The 19,711-nt window shown below is 54.9% G+C and overlaps 1 protein-coding gene across 7 annotated transcripts in view; it reads right to left on the bottom strand.

Annotated features, from left to right (window-relative positions):
• The window catches only part of PTPRS (protein tyrosine phosphatase receptor type S), a 105,649-nt gene that overhangs the window by 22,368 nt on the left and 63,570 nt on the right, over nucleotides 1-19,711 (bottom strand). For 4 of the 7 annotated variants that reach the window (XM_077121056.1, XM_077121059.1, XM_077121057.1 and 1 more), the window contains exons 7-12: nucleotides 12,746-13,015; nucleotides 10,566-11,147; nucleotides 9,041-9,174; nucleotides 7,725-7,869; nucleotides 1,877-2,182; nucleotides 523-716 (exon numbers count right to left, since the gene is read on the bottom strand). In XM_077121056.1, coding sequence (XP_076977171.1) covers nucleotides 523-716; nucleotides 1,877-2,182; nucleotides 7,725-7,869; nucleotides 9,041-9,174; nucleotides 10,566-11,147; nucleotides 12,746-13,015 — 1,631 coding nt within the window. Of the gene's footprint in view, nucleotides 1-522; nucleotides 717-1,876; nucleotides 2,183-7,724; nucleotides 7,870-9,040; nucleotides 9,175-10,565; nucleotides 11,148-12,745; nucleotides 13,016-17,273; nucleotides 17,363-19,711 lie in introns of those variants that run through there. The other 3 variants (XM_077121061.1, XM_077121062.1, XM_077121060.1) reach the window with 2 other exon arrangements.

Here is a 19,711-nt window from a genome sequence, read left to right as displayed (position 1 = left end):
GCCCAGTGGCAACCTGACGGTGGGGGGGGGGGGGAGGGCTGGGATTCTGAGGCACGCCCAGGTGTGTCAGCTGGTGCCCAGGTAGCCCCTCCAGGGAGCCCAGCAGGTACCCGCGGGGGATGGGGGATTTCCCCAGTGGGTCAGCCTGCCTCACGGGGAAACAGGCTGCAAGCTGGAAAAGGTGACCAGGCCCGAGGGCAGGAGATCCTTTAATGGGGGGGGGGGGTGCGGAGAGGATTGGGAAGGGTAGGGTAGGGGTGGCAGCACGGCAGGGCCCGCGGGAGGAGCCCAGCAGGAGGCCGGGGGGCTACTTACGTATTCGGCCGTGTCGTCCGTCTCCCACTGGGGGCGGGAGGAGGCGGCGGGGGGGGGGGGGGAGAGAGGAGGGAAGTGAGGGGGGGGAGGCGGGAGGGGCAGAGAGAGAAAAGCGCGCAGGGGCGCAAGGAGGGCGTGGCGGGGGGGCCCGGGGCGCCCCGCCCCTCCTCGGAGCCCCGCCCCTGCCCCGCCCCCCGGCCCGCCAACCTGGGCGTCCGCCAGCATGACGTCCTTGATGCGCGGCGGCCCGCGGGCCTCGGCGCCCTCCATGCGCACGTAGTGGACCTGGTAGCCGCGGATCTGGCCGTGCTGGCGGCCCGGCGCCGGCGAGCGCCACAGCACCCGGATGGCCGTGGCATTGAGCGCCTCCGCCTCCACCTTCCGCGGCGGCGCGCTGGGCACTGGCGGGCGGGAGGGGCCGTTACCGGGGCGGCCGGCCCCACCCCGGGGCAGGACCACTCTCCCGATGCCGGGAGGCCGGGGCGCGGCCGCTTGGCTGGGGGCCCTGGGGGGGGTACGGCCCCGCGGACAAAAGGGAAACTGAGGCTGCACGCACATACACACACACCCCTACACCCCCATCCCACCCTAAGTCATCTGCCTGGGGTCTCGGGACGAAGAGCTTAATCCCTGCCGACTGTCGGTTCCCATAGCGATCCCTCTGAGCTTGTTCCCATTTTACAGGCGGGGAAACTGAGGCCCAAGGAGTTGATTCCTGGGATCGCGCAGTTGTGATCTGGATTTGATCCCAGGGAACCCAACGCCAGGCTCCTAAATGCTCCAGCAGGCAGCCGGCCCACCCGGAGCTGGAGATTTTCTCAGTTTGTCCCCCACATCAGAACAGAGGGGCTGCGATTTCATCTCTTCACTCCTCCTAGACTGCTCAGCTTCTACCGTTTGACCCCAAACTGGGCCCACCCGCCTGACTTTACGGCTTAAAGGTGTGTCTACCTTGAAAATCAGCCACTGTGGGAATATTTCCACTGCAGCAGCTGGGCCAGGGTTACAGCCCAGGGTCTGTGTCCTCCAGCAAGCTGGATGCTGAAAGCCACCAGCTCCCAGCTGGCAGCGGACTTCCCAGGACTGAGGTCACAGAGAGAGGAACCTCCACATCCTGGGTCTCTACAACCCAGGTTCCTGGGGCCGAGGGCCCACAGTTTGCTTGTGGGTGCTGCTTGCTGTTTGCTATGCTTCCCTTCCATGGTTTCCACCATTTGACCGAAATACAGGGCTGCTAGCTTCAGCTGCCGAGCACAGGGCTCGCGAAAGAATGCTTCAAAGCTGAGGCTTCCGGCAAGGTCTAGAACCCTCCCTCCCAGGATCAAGGAATTCCAAGACCAGAGAATAATAACGAAACCCCATCTGCTCCACAACTACTGGGTGTCAGTCAGCTCCTGGGCTAAGAGCTTTAGGGAAAATAATGCCCGGGATGTAACCAGGCAGGCTGCTTTTCCTGCTCTGTGTCTCCCCACAGCTGTCACCTTCACCGCTTGACCACCAGCCCAGTTCTGCAGCGAGGGAAGGCTCCATCGCGGGGGTCCCGGGCGGGGGTGGTGCTTACCGTCCTCGTCGGTGCGGATGACCACGGGCGAGCTCTCGGGCCCTGGCCCCACCTCTGTGTGAGCGATGATGGTGATTCGGTACTTGGTCCACTTCTCCAGCGCCTCTAGCAGGATCTGGGTGGTGGTCGGGGGGATGGCGTTCACCTCCTTGGGTTCCGGCTCCTCCGAGCCCAGTGGTCGGTAGCGGACGGTGTAGCCCACCAGGGCCCCGTTGTGCGTTTCTGGCGGCGGCGGGCGCCAACTTACCAGAATGGCCGTGGAGCGCGTGCTGACACATTTAACGTCTTGAGGGGGGGCTGACGGTTCTATTGGAGGGGGGGAGAGCGTGGGGGGAAGGGAGGGAGGCGGGATGGGCGGGGAGGGGAGCGGGGAAACAAAAGATGGGAAAGAGAAAATAAAAAAGAAGATGATAACAAACAAAACAGAACCAAACCAAAGAGAAGTCGAACCCAAAAGAAGCGGGTGTCAACCAAAAGTGAGATGGGTGGGCGGAGGGGGGGGGATGGGGGGCCAGGGGGCGGGGGGGGAGGGCTGGCCAAGAACACTGCTCTCATCACCCAGGGCTGCACCTACCAGGCACACAGTAGGTCTCCGGCAGAGGGCAGCCACGGTGCCCACCGAGCATATACCTGCTGTGTGGCAGGCCCCGGGACCAGAGAAATAGCAATGAAAGCCCATTTATTAGGCCCCTACTAGGTGCCAGGCACTGTGAGAAGGGCCTCAAAACTGACACAAAAAGCACCTATTCACTGGACACTTACTATGTGCGAGGCATCGTGCCAGGGGAATAGCAGCAAGAGCCACATTTATTGGGCACCTACAATGTGCCACCATTCCAAGGGCTTCAGAGAATAACAGGAAAAAATTTTTTTTGTTGAACACCTACTGTGTGCCAGTTTCAGAGCCATAAAAGTCCCATTTATTGGGCACCTACTGTGTTATAGGCACACTGCCAACAGTGTCACAGAATAACAGCAAACACACCTATTTACTGAAGACCTACTGTGTGCTGGGGAATAGCAATGAAAGCCATATTTATTGGGCACCTACTGTGTGCCTAAGGGCTTCAATAAGCACAATGAAAACTCCATATACTGAATATCTGGGGTGCGCCAGTCACTGTGCTAAGAGCTTTAGAGAAAATAATGCCCATGTCTTGAGCACCTACTGTGTGCCAGTTAGGACATCAAAGGCTTTATAGAGTAATGATGACAGTACCTATACATTGTATACTTACTGGGTGTCAAGTACTGGGCCCAGGGCTTTTACAAGATAACAGTCCCTGGTTAGCGCCTACTGTGTGCCAAGATTTTAATAGACTATAGTTCTTCTGTTTTGAGCCCCTACGGTGCACCTGGAACATCTAAGATGGACCTTAAGTCCAAATCAATAATAGGCTTCATTTATTGAGCACCTACTATGGGCTATGCATTTTAACAGCCCTTTAAAGAGTAAAAAACAGCAACTGCCATTTATGTAACACCTACTGTGTTCCAGGCATTGTGCTAAGAGCTTTATCAGGTGACAGGTAATAATGCCCACTTATTAAGCACCTACTATGTGTTAGACACCATACCTTATAGAATAAGTTAAGAGCATTCAATTTTTAAGTACCCTACTGAGTATCAAGCACCATGCTAAGAGCCTTGTTGGATAACAGTAGTAACAGTCCCCGCATATTAAGCATCTACTGAATGCTGGGTACTGTGCTAAAGGCTTCACTGAAAACCAGTACGGGCTTCCCACATATTAAGCACCTACTATGCGCCAAGTACTATACTAAAGGTCTTATAGAATAAGTTACTAAGTCTCACTTCTGAAGCACTATGTGTACCAAGCACTGTTCCAGGGGCTTTATCAGATAACAGCAATGGCACTCCCATATATTAAGCACCTACTGTGTGCCATACATTGTGTTAAGGATCTAACATAAAAATAGCAGTAGTTATATTATTTATCGAGCACCCATTATGCAAACACACTGTGCCAGGGGCTCTGCAGGCAACGGTGCGCCTGGCACCAAGCTAGGTCCTCTACAGACTATAGCAACATCCACCTAAGCACGGGCTACATGCCTAGCACCAGGCTAACCTCTTCATAGCAAGCACCCTTACTAAGCACCTACTGTATACCAGGCAATGTGCCAAGGACTGTGCAGAACAATAATCACGGCCCCCAGGTTTGGAGTATCTATTAGGTGCCTGGTACCAGACTAAACTTGTTTCACAGTGAAAATGGCTGCTGTTTACTGGGTGCTGGCTGCGTGCCCGGTACTATGCCAATCTCTTTTTAGATTGAAAACAGTCATTGCATTTATGGAACAGCAGCTGTATACCAGGTACTGTGGTAAGGGTGCTCTATAATAACGACAGTCCCCTCCTGTTAAGCACCTACTATGGGCTGGTTGAGTGCTACGCCAAGGGCCTTGTGGAGTAAAAGTACAACAGTCGTCACATATTAAGCACCTACTATGTGTTGGGCCCTACATGAAGGGCTTTGCTGAATAGATGACAGTCCGTACATATTAAGCACCTACTGTATGCCAGGAACGGTGCTAAGGGCTTTGTGGAATAATAGTGACAGTCCCCACATATTAATGAGCACTTACTGTGTACTAGGGGCTGTGCTAAGGGCAGTGGGGATAACACATTGTTAAGCACCTGTGTGCCAGATACTGCATTAAGGGCATTGCTGATGATAAATCTCATGTTCTGTGCACCTACTGTGCGCCCAGATCCCTGAACTTTTTACAGACTCACAACAGGCCCCACTTATGGATGAGGCACTGCTCTAAGCACTTTCCCTGTATTATCTCATTTGATTCCCACAAGCCCCGACAGGTGGTCAGAACTGTCACCCCCATGTTAGCAGGTAGGGAAACCCATTTCAAAGACCTCCTCCCTGTTTTTTTGGAACACATCACTGGTCGTGTACCAGTTGGGTGACAGGACCTATCTTGAGTGCTTGTTGTGTATCACCTCCTTAAATCCTTCCAAAAATCCATCTGACAGGTGAGGAAACCAAAGCTCGAGAATGACAAGGGGGTATCAGAAGTGGGACCTGAACCCCCAGCAGTTACCCGTGGGCTGCCTCCAGATGGGTGCCTCAGCCTCGGTCTGTGCCTTTGTCAGCTCAACCCTGCTGAAGATGGCTGGGGTCACATTCCCTCGACTGCTCACAGTCTCTGCCTCGCCCAAAGGGAGGCCCATAGAAGCCGCTGGTCTTGTTCGATGTCAAGGCACATGGAACCCTCCAGATCTTGCCAGCACTGTTTGCTCATGGAGCCCATGTTTACAGAGTACTTCGTACATGTGAATGCATTTGCTGGGCTGGGTTCTGGGATCCTGAGACAGATCAGAAACCCCTGCCTTCGAAGACATCGGGCAACCAAGGACCCCAGAGGCCACCCCAACAGCCCACTTCAACAAGAATGACCCTTCTAATCTCACTGGAAGCAATACACCGGGCACCCCTCTTGAGGATCTAAATGGGCCCTTCCCCATTTCTTGACCAGCCACCCCAACCAAAAGTGCACAGGTGGTCAGGCAGGAGCGGGAAAACCAACCAAGGAATGCACTGGAAGGAATGGCATTGCTGAAAAAGGGGGACGAAAAATAAAACCAAAACCATAATAAAATAAAAAACAACGATGATGGTGATAATGATGAGAAAAACCATAATAAAAGAAAGAAAGACGCCTTCCAGAAATTTCCCAGTCTGATTACCTACCTTCCACTCTTCAACTGCTAACTTACAAGACTTTCTTACGAGGGAGGGAACGACGGAGTGCTGAGCTACGAGGCCAGACCGAGCTCTTGGTGGGTCTCTGGATGGGAGCCAGCCCACAGGCCTGCTCTGATCCCCAGCATGGGGCCAGTGTGGTTCCAGGATGGTGCCAACGAGGCGAGAGGGTGGCACGGTGTCTGGAGAGACCCACGGCTGAGTGGTCTGGCCTCCACCTACCCTTGAGTTCAGCCTAAGCAACCCACAGCCCATGGGATACGCCTGGCCCTGAGTCTTTGCTGCCAAGTTTTCTTGGTCCCCACCCATCTCGGGGTGAGCAGCGGGGTGTCCCTTCTCCTCCACTCCCTGTCCTGGGCCGCCCCAGAGGGTGACGTGGCTGGGCCGAAGCCGCCTTCTAGACGACCTAGGAGGCCGTGTCATTCACAATCCAGCCCAACCTGTGTGATGTCTCGGGAAAGGATGGTTGTGTGGGAAACCCAGACGCACGTGTATGTGTGTGGGGTGGGCATGAGGGAAACCCAGACATGTGGGAAACAGACACACACGTGTGAGGGGGTAGGTGTGTGGGAAACCCAGACACACTTGTGGGGGGATAGGCATGTGGGAAACCCAGACCCACGTAGGGAGAGGTGGGCGCATGGGAACCAGACACACGTCCAAGGCATCACGCGGTAGGGGTATGGTTTTTCGAGAGCCCTCATGTCCGGCGAGGTGTGCCTCTTGGCAGCTGGGAGATTCCAGAGCCCAAATCAGAGCTCTGGATTGTCTGGGCCGCCCAGAGCTATGCGGGAGGCGTGGCGAGGGCAGGGGGCTGGGAAGGGCACACCGGGTGGGCCGTATTTGTGAATCTGCTTGAGACCAGCGTGTACTCACCTTGGCGGCACCTCTGCCGGTCTCTCACGTGGCTGCCCGAGCCACAGGCCACCCTCACTGACCTCCGTCTCACTCACAGACACACCCAGATGCTTTTGGAACTGCCCAGCAGGGTGGCTTGGCTCGGGGTTGGGAAGGAGGAAGGGAGGAGGAGGGGAGGGGACTGGGGGGGACAGCAGGGGAGCTGAGTCTCTGAGACTCCTGATGCCAGTGGCCTCAGTCGCCCTGACCAGCATGGACATGGCCCTCAACTGACCCTCTCGCTACCTGCGGCAGCCCCCATGGGCCCCCGTGGTCTAAACACCGAGGCCGCTTCGGAGACAAGACCTAAAGCAGATGTTCTGCCAAGACGGACAGGAGGCGCCCGGAACACCGTGAGGGGGCCACAGCGGGAAGGCCACGGAAGGAAAAGCCACGATTGAGGGGCCACAACAGGCTGGACTGAGCAGAAAGCAGGCAGCGGGAGTGAGGGGTGGGAGAGGCAGGAGGAGAAGAGAAGGGGCCTGCTTGGGCCCTATTTCTGAGGCAGGGAGGGTGGTGACAGGAGCCACGGCGTGGCCTGGAAGCCAGCTGCCAGGCTGGAGGACAACTTAGGTGCGATAGATAAGCGGGACAAACCCAGCAAAGAACTTGGGAAATTCATGAGTCCCATATCTGGGGCTGAGCAGCAGCTCCAGGTCTGTACTACCCCCCACAGGCCCAGCCTCGGCATGAGCTGTGACTCCAACCCCCCACCCTTGCCCCCGGGTTTTGAGAGCCCCAGTCCCCAGGAGCAGGGACATATGGGGATCCAGGAAGGCGGGGGGGTCTGTCTGTGTGTCCTTTGCTCTCTCTCCAGGAATGGCGGGAGGTGAGCTCACTTTACAACCTCAGAGCACTCCCCGGAACTTCTGGGTGCAAGGTGGCTGCCCCTTGGGGGCCCCGATCCAGGATGAGAGAGAGAGAGAGAGAGAGGGAGAGAGGGGGAGAGAGAAAGAGACAGAGAGAGAGAGAGAGCAGGTCCAATGGGACACAGGATTTGGGGTGTGCTGGGAACCTTGCCCCAAAACTAGGGGAGACACCGGCTGCTTCTCCTTGTCCCTGAGGTCGAGCAAGGCCGCCAGCCCCAGGGAGGACAAGAAAAAGTCGGGCTTCCGGCTGCGTGGAGGGGGCAGCACGGGCAGGGCCCGGAGGCGCCCCCCACCCTGGCGGCAGCGGCCCCCGCAGGGAAGGGCGGGCTGCGACACCTACTGGACTGCAGCGTGCGCTGCCGCACCACCGGGCTGTAGGCGCCCAGGCCCTGCGGCGAGCGGGCCGCCAGGCGGAAGGCGTACTCCGTGTGCGGCTTCAGGTCGTCCACCACGAAGGCCGTCGTCGGCTCGAAGGTCCTTCCCACCTGGGGGTGGGCGGGGGGGGGGACAGAGACACGGAGACACAGAGAGACAGAGACAGACATACAGAGACAGACAGACACAGAGACAGACAGACACAGAGAGACAGAGACACAGAGTCATAGAGAGACACAGAGACAGACACAGAAAGACAGAGAGACACAGAGACAGACAGACACAGAGACAGACAGACATAGAGACAGACAGACACAGAGACAGACAGACATAGAGAGACAGAGACACAGAGTCATAGAGAGACACAGAGACAGACACAGAAAGAGAGAGACAGAGAGACAGGGACATAGTGTAATAGAGAGAGAGACAGACAAAGAGTCAGAGAGACAGAGACAGGCAGAAAGAGACAGAGACAGAGACAGATAGACAGAGAGACAGACAGACAGAGACAGAAACATAGCGTCATAGAGAGACAGACAGATATAGACAGAGACAGAGAGACAGAGACAGACAGACAGAGACATAGAGAGTCACAGAGAGACAGAAACAGACATAGACAGAGACAGACAGAGAGACAGAGAAAGAGAGACACAGAGAGATACAGAGACATAGAGAGAAGCAGAGAGGCAGAGATAGAGAGACAGAGGCAGAGAGATAGAGACAGAGTGACAGAGACAGAAGAGAGATTAGATATAGATAGGAGAGAAAGAGACAGAGATAAAGATAGAAACAGAGACACAGAGAGACAACGAGACAGAGACCAGGAGAGACAGAGAGAAAGAGACAGAAGAGAGACAGGGACAGACAAGGGAGAAAGAGGCAGAGACAGAGATACAGAGAGACAAAGAGAGACCAGAGAGGGAGGCAGAGAGGCAGCGATACAGAGACAGAAGCAGAGAGGCAGAGATAGAAACAGAGAGATAGAGCCAGAGACACAGAGACAAAGAGACAGAGAGATACAGAGAAACAGAGAGGCAGAGAGACAGAGACAGAAGAGAAAGAGTCAAAGACAGAGACACAGAGGGAGAGGGGAGAAATGGGAAAAGAAGAATAAATAGACGACAGAGAAGGGAGTAAGATGCTCGGGGATAGCCAGCGCGCCAGGAGAGAAGGCAGGAAGGGAGAGGAGCAGGGCGGGAGGGGCAGGGAGAGGGACAGTGAGTGGCGTCCACACGGACCGCCCCCCCCACCCCCGGCCCGGGCCCCGCGGTGCCCAGGTACCTCTCGGCCGTGGTCACCCTCCCGGAACAGCAGCTCATACTTGATGATGCTCTCCTGCCGTGGGGGGCTCCACGAGAGCCCGATGCTTGTCTCCGACTTGGCCTCGGCCCGGAAGTTCATGGGCTGGCCGGGCACTGGGGTGGGAGGAGAGGAACAGAAATGAGGGGGCACTGGGGGTGGGGGGTTCACCCCAAGAATGGGCGCCCTTGTTCTCCCACAAAGAGACATGTGCAGCTCAGGCGCTGTCCTAGAAGAAGCAGGCCCGGCATCTGGATGTTTCTGGAAGCTTCTGGACGGTTCTCCCACTGCTTTTATATTTCTGGGAGCCCACAACCGCCCTTCATCATCAGTTGTCCGCCTCCATCCCCCCTGCCCTCTGTTCTTCCAGCGGAAAAAGACAATTTGTCCAATCCCCTTTTCGGAACATGCCAGTATCCCCTTCTTCCAAATCAGACGACAGAGACACTGGTGGGACGATGTTTGGAAATGCACGTCGTCGCCCTGCTTGGCCACAGCAGCGTCCTCAACTCCCCTTTCCCCCCGCTCAGGAGGGAGCCTGAGTCTTTCTGGATTTTAGATTTTCAGAAGGATTGGGAGGAAACCCAGGGAGCGCCATCCCCGTGCATCAGCCTAAGGGGACTGGGAAAGCAGCCCTCGGCCTTCGTGTCGTTTATTCTATCATTTCAAAAGAAACAGCCGATGGAGGGAACTGCCTGAAGATATGGAGCTGTGCTCCAGTAGCCACGTTTCTTGAAGATGACTGTCTAAGATATAGCTTTCACAGTGTGACTGTGTGATTGTGAAAACCTTGTGTCTGACGCTCCTTTTATCCACCTTGTCAACAGATGAGTAAAACATACTGAATAAAAACAAATAATAGGGGGAACAAATGCTAAAATAAATTTAGTAGATTGAAATGCTAGTGACAAACGAAAGGGAGGGGTAAGGGGTATGGTACGGATGAATTTTTTTTTGGTCATCTTTTTATTGCTTTTTTCTGAATTGATGCAAATGTTCTAAGAAATGATCAGGCTGAGGCATATGCAACTAGGTGATGATATTGTGAATTACTGATTATATATGTTGAACGGAATGATCATAAGAATGCTTGCATTTGTTTGCTGTTATATATATTTTTTTAATTTAAAAATTAATAATAAAAAAAAAGAAACAGCCGATCTGGCCGACGGGAGGGGTGACAGATGGGCGTTCTCAGGCTCAGGTGCTGGCGGGGGGCCGGGGCCGTTGGCACGGAAAGCAGGGCACTGTCCCCCTCACCTCGATTGCAGGGGCCCTAAGCGGGCGCCGAACCTGACTTCCCCAAGGACGTCAGAAACGTCAAGCTTTGGAGAATGACCCCCTACCCTCCCACCTCGGCCCGGGGTGGGGGAAACAAAGACCAGCATGCAGCTCACGGACGGCGCAACAGCATGGCCAGTTTCGGGGAGACTGGGGGTGCCGCGGGCCCCGAGTCCCACCCCCGTGGTTCCCGGGTGGGGTAGGGGTGGGGGTGGGGGGGTCTCACCTCCCTGCTGCGTCTTGACCTGGATGGGGTCCGACAAGGGCCCGTCGCCCACCGAGGTGAAGGCCAGTACGCGCACAGTGTACGTCTCGTCCTCCAGCAGGCTGCCCACGGTGGTCAGCAGGCTGTCGTCCACGTTGTGCTTCTGCCAGTTGCCCACGGGATGCTCGGGTTCCATGGTGTAGTAAACCCTGTAGCCGCGGATCAGGCCGTTGGGCTCCACCGGTTCCTCCCACTGGATGATCATGGTGGAGGAGCTCAGCATCCGGGCCTGCACATTACGCGGCGCGCTGGCTGGGGCCTGCTCGCCTGTGCGCGTCACCACCGACTCGCTGGGGGGGCCCTGGCCGATGGAGTTGACGGCTGACACCCAGATCTCATACTCAGAGTTGGGGCTCAGGCCGCCGATGCTGTAGCGCGTCGTGGTGATGTCCTCCTTGATCTGGTACGGCCCGTCCTGGCTCTTGGATTTGTACTCGATGACGTAGTAGGACACGGGGTCGGGGTTGCCGGAGTCCCACGTGATGGTGATGCTGGTGGCCGTGTTCTCGGTCACCACGGGGGTCCCGGGGGCTTTGGGGAGAGCTGTGGGCGGGAGGCGGAGGGGGGCGGTGGTCACGCGTTGGGCCATGCTGGGTGCGGGCCCGGGGGCTGTGTGGCTTTCGGCTACTGTTGCCCTCTCTGGGCTTTGATCTCCTCGGTGGTGACACGGGCCTAATGACCCTTTAGCTCGTCATCTATAGTGGGGGTAGGTTACATGCCCTGGGCTGATGCCTGTTTTTTTTTTTTTTTTTACATGGGCAGGCACCGGGATCGAACCCGGGTCCTCTGGCATGGCAGGCAAGCATTCTTGCCTGCTGAGCCACCGTGGCCCGCCCGATGCCTGTTTTTATAACTAAAATTTTTTCTGGCACTCAGCCATTGTCTACGGCTGCTTTTGTGCCCCAACAGCAAGGGCTGAGTAGCTGCAACAGAAATTAGATGGCCCATAAAGCCGGAAGTATTGATTCCCTAAGAAAAACATTAATGCTTTTAAGAAAACATTTGCTGCTCCCAGTCTAGAGCTCTCAATGGCTCCCACCTTCCCAGCCACAAAAGCCTCAGGTGTGTTTTCACCTCACATTTGCTGTTTCCTGGACCTGGGAGGGCTCTTCTCCCAACCAGTTGCATGACTGTTCCTTCTCCAGTTCTTATCACTGGAGTCGGCTCATTTTCATGTTCATTTTTGAGTTCTATTCATGGCTGTGCCCCAGTGCCTGCCATGAAGTTACCACCTGATAACTGCGACTCTCTCCCACTTGTCCCTGGATCTCTTGCAACATGGGCCGCACCCCAAAGCATTCCCCAGAAGACGTTTAATCTCAGCAAAATGACCATCAAACCTGCTGACTCGGGCACTGTCTACAGCTCGAAAGCAGAGGTTGGCAAACTTCCCCCGTGAAGGGCCCAGCAGTAAATATTTTTGGCTTTGTGAGCCAGATGGCTCAGTGGCAACCCCTCAGCCCTGCTGTTGCAGCACGAAAGTAGTCTTGGACGAAGCGTAAACAAATGCACATGGCAGTGTGCCGACAAAACTTTATTTACAAACACATGCAGTGGGTCGGATTTGGCCCCCTGCTCCAAAGCTTGAGAAGTGTTCAAAGCATCCTCTGGCTCTCACTACAAATTTGAGACACCAAAAGAATCTGCAGTCCCCTCTGTCCTCTCTCTCTCTCTCTTGCCTCTGAGCCTTTGCATGCTATTCCCCCTCCTAGAACACTGACTGTTTCCTATCCCCTTTGCCTGGCTCACTCCTGTTCAACTTTAAGGTTTTCAACTGGGACAGTCCCTTCCCTGGGAAGGCTGTATTGACTTACCTTTCCTGGGAGGTGAGACCTTTCCTCGAGTCTGAGCTGCGTCTCTATGTCCCCCGTAACACCCTAACTGGCCTGGGTTGAGGCGTCCTGGTTTCATGAGTGTCCCCTCCACCAGACTACGAGCTCAATAGACCAAGTCTATGTCTCATTTCATATGGCCAGGCCCAGGAGAGCAGACGTTTGTTCCAAGAATCACTGCCCATTTTGCAGCCAGTGAATAAGTGCCATCAAAACAGGAACCCCGAGGTCCTGCCACCATATGTCTCCCCCACCCAGAGCCGGAGTCTCACGGACAAGTCTGCCCCTGACCCCCACACCCCCACTTACATTTCACTGTGATCTGGGCCACGGCCTCGATGACACCCAGGCTGGACATGGCCACGCACGTGTAGTTGGCCGAGTCCTTGACGTCCGTGAGTTCCAGCACATTCCGTCCCACAGGCATGTCGTCTTCAGGGGTCAGGTCCTCGGCCCCCTGCATCCACTTGACGTAAGGCATGGGTGAGCCCACGGCCACGCAGGTGATGTTGACATTCCCCCCTGGCATGATTTCATGGCTCATGGGCAAGATGGAGAAACGAGGGGCCACACGGCGGACTGGGGGGGTAGGGGGTGGACGGGATGGCGGGGTGGGGGGTGGAGATGCAAGGAGGGGTCAGGTGGGATGGGAGAGGAGAAAAGAAAGGCAAGCAGGAGGAAGAAAGAAAGAAGAAAGGAGAAAAGGAAAAAAAAAAAAAGCAGAAAACAATTTAAATAGGGCTGTCTCCTTCCCCCCTCCCTGGGGGTGATTTCTATTTTTTTTTTTCCAAATGAAAAGAGAAACGAAACAAACGAAATCGAAACAAATTAAGAAACCAAAATGCCAACACAAAGAAACCAAAAACTTCAAAGGAAGGTATTTCACAAAACAATATATATAGAAAGATATATCAATATATAATAAAGAAACATGAAGCATTATTTCATAGCAACAGGGTTTCAGAGACCAGAGTGGCTGGTCACAGCACAAATACGGACACAAAAATTTATCAGCCGTTTCTCATCTTTGGTGATGGATGTGGCTTCTGGGAGCGGGCCCCCACTCCAACGCCCCCCCCCCCCAGAGTGTTGGGAAGATTCCAGCAGAGGTGGGGGGGGTGTCCCTGGGAGGGTCTGACTTCCAGCCCTTCCTGTTTCTATGGTGACCAGAGGGGGCAGGCTGCAGGAGAGCTGGAATCAGGAGACACCGGGGGCCCTGGGAACTCGGGGTTCCCCCCCACCCCAAAGCCTGGGCCCCTCTCCCGCCCCCAACTTCCCCGGGGCCCTCAAGGAAAAGATGAGAAACTCTAATGAAATTTTTGTGGTTTTTTGGGGTATAGAAACCCTTCCAGAAGCTTCTGTCGGATCTGACAAGTTTCCACCGATAAATGCAGCTCTCAGAATCACAAACATCATGCAAAACAGGTCAAGAGAAAGAGAGAGAGAGAGAGAGAGGGAGGGAGAGAGAAAGAAGGAGAGAGAGAGAGAGAGAGGCAGAAGGAGGGACAAAGAGAGAGAGAGAGGTAATGCAAAGGGGAGGCTTGAACCTCAGGGGACCTGCACCCATGCGGGTGTCCGAGAGAGGAGAAGGATGAGCAGAGAGAAAGAGGAAAACAAAACCAAAAAAAAAAAGCAAACAGAGAAAGAGGGACAGACAGAGGGAGGGACAGAGAAAAAGAAAGGAGGGGGGAGGGGCCCACTTCCAATGCTGCATGTTAATTCTAGCAGATGTGACTCAATATGACATAGCACATGTTCACATCACAGCCTGGCAGAATAATCAATAGGATATTAATTAATAATCATAATCATAATAATCGAGGGAATGAACTTGAACGCTGGGAAAACAGGGGCATGTTCTGTGCGTTTCTTAGCGGGGAAGGGGATGCGGCCTTCTGTCCAGTCTCGCGGAGCACGAAGGCAGCAGGATGCGTTTCGGGGGGCTCCATTTTCGGAAGTCGGATGGGTGGCGGGTCAGAAGGAGAAAGGGGTGGGAGCTAGTGGGCAGCGGAACCTCCAAAAGGTGCTGCCACCCCACAGGCGGCACTTAACTGCAGTGGGAACAGCTCGGGTTAGCCTGGGAAATTCTGCTGGCCGGAGAGGGGTCATCTCTGGGTAAGAGCTTAAGGCTAAAGAAGTCAACTGAGCTTGGGGTGGGGACGGGTTCTTGTCTCTAGGTTAAGGGGATCGAGTGAAGGGAAATGACTCCCACTGCCCCACTGGCCTCTGATCTTTTGCATATGGTTGGGGGGGGGGTCCAGTCCAAAGGGGACGATTTTGGGGTCTGGTCCTCCTTCAGAGGAGGCAGCAGAGGGCTAGAGGGGATGAAGACAGAAAGCCCCAGTTTCCTTCCAGATAGTTATGGCTCCTGCTGGAAATCCCAGCCCTGCTCCCTGGATCCCAAATGGATGCAAAGAGGAGGAGGGAGCTTGGAGGGGGGTGAGAGTGAGGGTCACGGGGCTGACAGCCCTTCGGAAAACGAAGCCCCACGAAAAGTCCAGAGTCACTTTGGAGACAGGATGGAGGAAGGGCCAAGTACACCAGGAGAAGACATCAGGATGTGGGGAGCGGGGGACACAGAGGGACCATGCAGCAGAGTGGAGGTGAGGGGTGGGCAGGGGTGGAGGGCTGAGATGAGGGGCTTTTCTGGCAGGGCCGGGGCGGAGGGTGGGGGAGTTGGGGAAGAATGGGGTCTGGCCGGCCAGCGGACGTGGTCCAGGCCAGCTGCTGGCATCCACAGCAAGGCGCGGGGTGGGATGCTGATGCTCAGTTGTCATGGAAACGGAACACGATGGGGGGGAGGGGTGAGCGTGGAGCTAATTAATCAAGGACAGAAAACGGCATTGACGTCCAAAACAGAACCAGGGAAAACAAATGGGAAAAAAAAAAAAAAAAAGGCCAGAAAGAAAAAAAATTTAAAAAAAATTTTTTTTTAAACCCGAAACATCAAAAACAACAGAAAAAAAGCAAACCAAAAGAACCCTCCAAAACAAAGTGAAAAACCCAAAAGCAAGAAGAAGAAAACATGGAATGGGTGTGGAGCTGAAAATCGGGGTCTGAAAGGAGGGGGGCTGTGGCTTCCCCAGGGGGGCGCTCCACGGCAGAACACAGGATCTGACCTCCCCACCAGCACCCAAAAGGGGGTCGAGGCAGCCTCGGGGGCAGAATCCTCATGGAAAAAAGAAGCCTCGGAGCAAACCAGCCCGGCCCCCTTGAGCCCCTCTCTGGGAAGGCCCTCTCAGCAACTCACTTGTCAGGGACACCCTGTCCCTGTTTTAGAGGTGCTCAGCCCTAATTAATCAATTAGCCCAGAAGCCCTAATGGCACTGCCAGGCAAATTCCCCAAGGTGCCAGACTCCCACCAAAAACCTCTCAGGGCTGAGGTGGGGGAGCTGATGTGGGGCCCTTTGGAGGTCCCTTCCATTCAGAACCTCAGTTTGCCCATCTATGAAATGGGCAACCTAATGAGAAGGGCACAGAACTGACTGAGCCCAGCTGTGGGGATCACTTAGTTTCCTTCCGGTCTCCCAGGGAGTTTGGAAGGTCCAAAGATTCTCTATCTTAAAGGAGCTTGGGGGTGATTACAATAAAAAAAAAAAAGGAAATGGCCAGAATTTCCATGGTATCCCAGCTTCATTTTATTATTCCTAACAGCTTTGACGAGCAAAGTTCTTAGGCCCATTTCACAGGCAAATCTCAGGGAAGTGACAGGACTAGCTGGAAGTTTGACGAGCAAAGTTCTTAGGCCCATTTCGCAGGCGAATCTCAGGGAAGTGACAGGACTAGCTGGAAGTTACAAAGGAAGTTGGTGGTGGGGCCAGAGCTTGAAGCCAGGTCACTGCCTGTCACATAAGTCAAGCCCTTCTCTCACCACAGTTAAGTAGGTTGCTCTAGACTGTGGGAGAAAGCAAGAATTATAGTCAGGTGTCTTTTTGTGGCATCTGGCTCTTTCAAAAACTTGCGTGTCCTCATATTCTGGGGATATCAAAGATGGCAAAAGTACCCATCAACCTATACACAGCCCCGTTAACTGAATAAGGCTCAAAATTATGCTCAGTTGCATAATATCCAGCAGCCATCAAAATACATGTCCAGAAGCCATCAGTTAAAGGCTCACAGCCTAAGGCTCACTTATAAGAGGCTGTTCAAAAGGAATAAGATCTATCCTTAGGATCTAAAGTTTGAATGTGAATCCAATTTTCCCTTCTGTGAAGAGTAAAAACTCACCCAGAAAACCCTGTTCACACCAGATCTTATCTTAAAACATCCCCCCATCAGGGTGTCATAATTTGGGAGATACTTCTAACTTTTTTTAGTAGAGACAAGGCATACACATCTTGAATACATAAAAGACTTGCAGTACAGAGTTGTTAATTAACCATGAGTCAGTTAAATGGGGGAGGACACTTATCAACAACAGTCATTTCAGTGCCCACAATCTCCAGCATGGCCGGCAGCCATCAGTTAAAACAGGCCCACCAATAAGTTGCCAAGGCTTGCTCTGACCTCTGTGAAACTCTGCCCACTAGCTTTCTCACCCACCTCATTTGTTTCTAAGGGTGAGCTGTAGGAAGGAGGCTGGTTTGCCACAAGTTTGAGGAAGATCATCCCACGGGCACTGGATGGCTCGGGGGTCCTGGGAAGGCCGCTGAGCATCCTCCCAGCTGGCACAGGTGGGTGGCTGATGCTATGTTCTGCCCGGTTCAGTGCTGACACCCCACCCGTGTTATCTTTCCACCCCCGGCTGCAAGCTTGAGGTGCGGGGTTAGAGAGTAAGGTGGGCACGGAGCCCAGGGGACCTCGAGGCCCCGCGGGACCCCCGCCCCCGATTACCGACCTGAATGGAGGGTCCAGGCGGGTTATAAGGGGACCACACCAGCCTTGGTCCTCAGCACGCTGCAGCTGGCTCTTGTTTCCAGCTCTTCTCGTCACCGAGTAGCCGGGGGGGAGGTCCCAGCAGGGGGGGGACCCGCGTGGGCGAGGGGGGGGGCAGGAGGGCAGGCTGTGGGAAGTGGGCGGGTTCGGGTGGGGGGAAGAGGGCGGGCGCTTCAAACCCCGATTCACATGGCAAAACAACTCCAAAAACCCGTCAAAGCAACCGGGAGACGACCCCTCCCCCAGGCAGAAATTCAAAAACCAAAAAAAGTTGGGAGTGGGGAGGAGGGTGTTGGGGGGGGGACGGTGGGAAACGGAGAGGGGTGCGGAGAGGTGTGGGGGAGGGGAGGGGGAAACTCAAAAGTGAGGTGGCCTGGTTGAAGCACTAGTTGGGGACCCGACAGTGTCAAACATCTCAACAATTCAGCAAGCCACAGCTCCGAGGAGGGGGACAGGGCAGGGGTGCTGCGGGCCATTTTGGGGTGGAAGGGACCGTTTCTGGTACCTCCAAACTCCAAAATGAGAGGGGGGTGGGGGGAGGAGGGCGGGGGTCGGAAAGGAGAGATGCCAGGAAGTTGTGCAGCCTCCACGGGTTTCAGTAAAGCTTAGATTACACCTGTCAGGAGAAGGGGGGGGGCAGTCCACGGCCTAATTCCAAAGCCCATTTTCTCGGACCCCTCCTCTTCTGAACCCCCCACCACCCCACCCACCCCCAGCAGTGGGCAGCCCAGGCAAGCTGGGGCCCACCTAGCACCTTTCCCTTGCCCTACCCCTCTCTGCCCTCCCGCCTCTTCCCCACTACCCCCACCAGCTCCCTCGGCCACAGGGATGGCATGCAAAGCCCGGAGGGACCTGGGGGGGGGCCCTGGCTTGAGGGCTGGCCAGCGGCCATGGCAAGTCGTTGGCAGTTTTGGCTGAACTATAGATAGACAGAGGTTTGTTGATCTGGTTGTTTTGTTTTTTTTTTCTGCTTTTTTTTTTTGCACCCCCACCTCCACCCCCCACCCCCTTATCCCTTCTCATTTTGTTTTTTTTGCTTTCCAGTTCCAGCAAAAAAAAAGGCACGGCTCTCCGGCCAATCGGCTCCCCTCGTCCCCTCGCTGCAGCCACCAGAGGGCCACCAGAGACGTGGGGCCTTCCAAACGACAAGGTGTAATCTAATATATCCCCGCAGCAACTCACCCCCCCCCTGGCTCCCCCCACTCCCCAAAACAGAGAACAGAGCGAATGCAAAGGGAGAGAGCAGGCAGCAGGCGAGAGGTTATCCAGAGCTCAGTGTTCCCGCCGCCCGCCAGGCCCAAAGAAAAGAAGGGGGGCCCGTTTTCCCGAGCCCTGGGGGTTGCCTCTTCCCCCCGCCCACCCCCCGCAGACTGAGGGTGGGACAAGGAGAAAGACTGAGTGCTCATGTCCCCCCACCAGCCAAGGACCCCGCAGGAAGGGTGAGGCCAGCTGCCAAAAGTGGGGAGCTCGCCAACACCCCCATGGGAAGGGAAATAAGGAGGGGTGTCGGGAGCACCCAGAGGTCACAGCTCCCAGATGCCGGGCTTGGGTTTGGGACGCTTAATTTTAGGAGAGAATTTGTTCCATGAGATTCCACGTTACAGATTTATCTGAATGAGGCCCCAGGAGACAGGTCTCGGATAAGGGGTTCCCAAGAAGTGGAAAGTGGGAAGCCTGGAATGATGGGCTTCCAGCGTCAGATGACAAGTCCCCACGTCTCAACTAGGCATTCGAGATCTGGGGTTAAATTATGCCCATGCTCCTCGGAAACCCTGAAGATTCCGTAGGACCCCTCGAGGTGGGATGTTTTCCCCGTGTCGGCACAGTGCTCCGATTTCTCCTTGTAGGACCGGGGGTGGGGGCTGGGTGGGGGCACCCCATTTAACTGGGTCCTTGGGCCCCGTGGCTTAATCACGCCACACTGCTGCCAGCTCCAACAGGGGGAGTGACACCGGCCTGAGCCGCTGGGCCACACTCGAAAGACTTACAGTTTCATAGTGATAAAAAGGAAAATTAACGGCCAGGTGGAGTGTAATATGAACCCATCACCTTGACACCTTGTCAACAGGCTCAGCTGCACCTTCCCGGGGTGGGGGTGGGGGGCTGGGAGTAGAGCTCCCTGCTGCCTTGAAAAAAAGAAAAAGGGCTTGGTTTTGACTTTGGCCCTTTGGCTCCCAGGGATAAATTTTAGGAGAAGGGCAAGTCCAAATATCCTACCCCTTCTAAATCACCCTGTCTGTAGAAGCTGGAAATTGTCAACCCAAGGATGCATTAGATTGGAGGTGGGGATTCCTTGTAACTTACTCCCTAGACTGACTGCTCTGGCAATAATGTAAACACTTGCAGCTTGCAGGAAAGAACAGGGCAACTAGCCCACTTTGTCTGGCAAGCTGGTTCTTA

This window comes from Tamandua tetradactyla, chromosome 11 (assembly GCF_023851605.1).
Source record: "Tamandua tetradactyla isolate mTamTet1 chromosome 11, mTamTet1.pri, whole genome shotgun sequence".
Lineage (NCBI taxonomy): Eukaryota > Metazoa > Chordata > Mammalia > Pilosa > Myrmecophagidae > Tamandua > Tamandua tetradactyla.
This window is presented reverse-complemented; position numbering and strand designations above follow the sequence as displayed.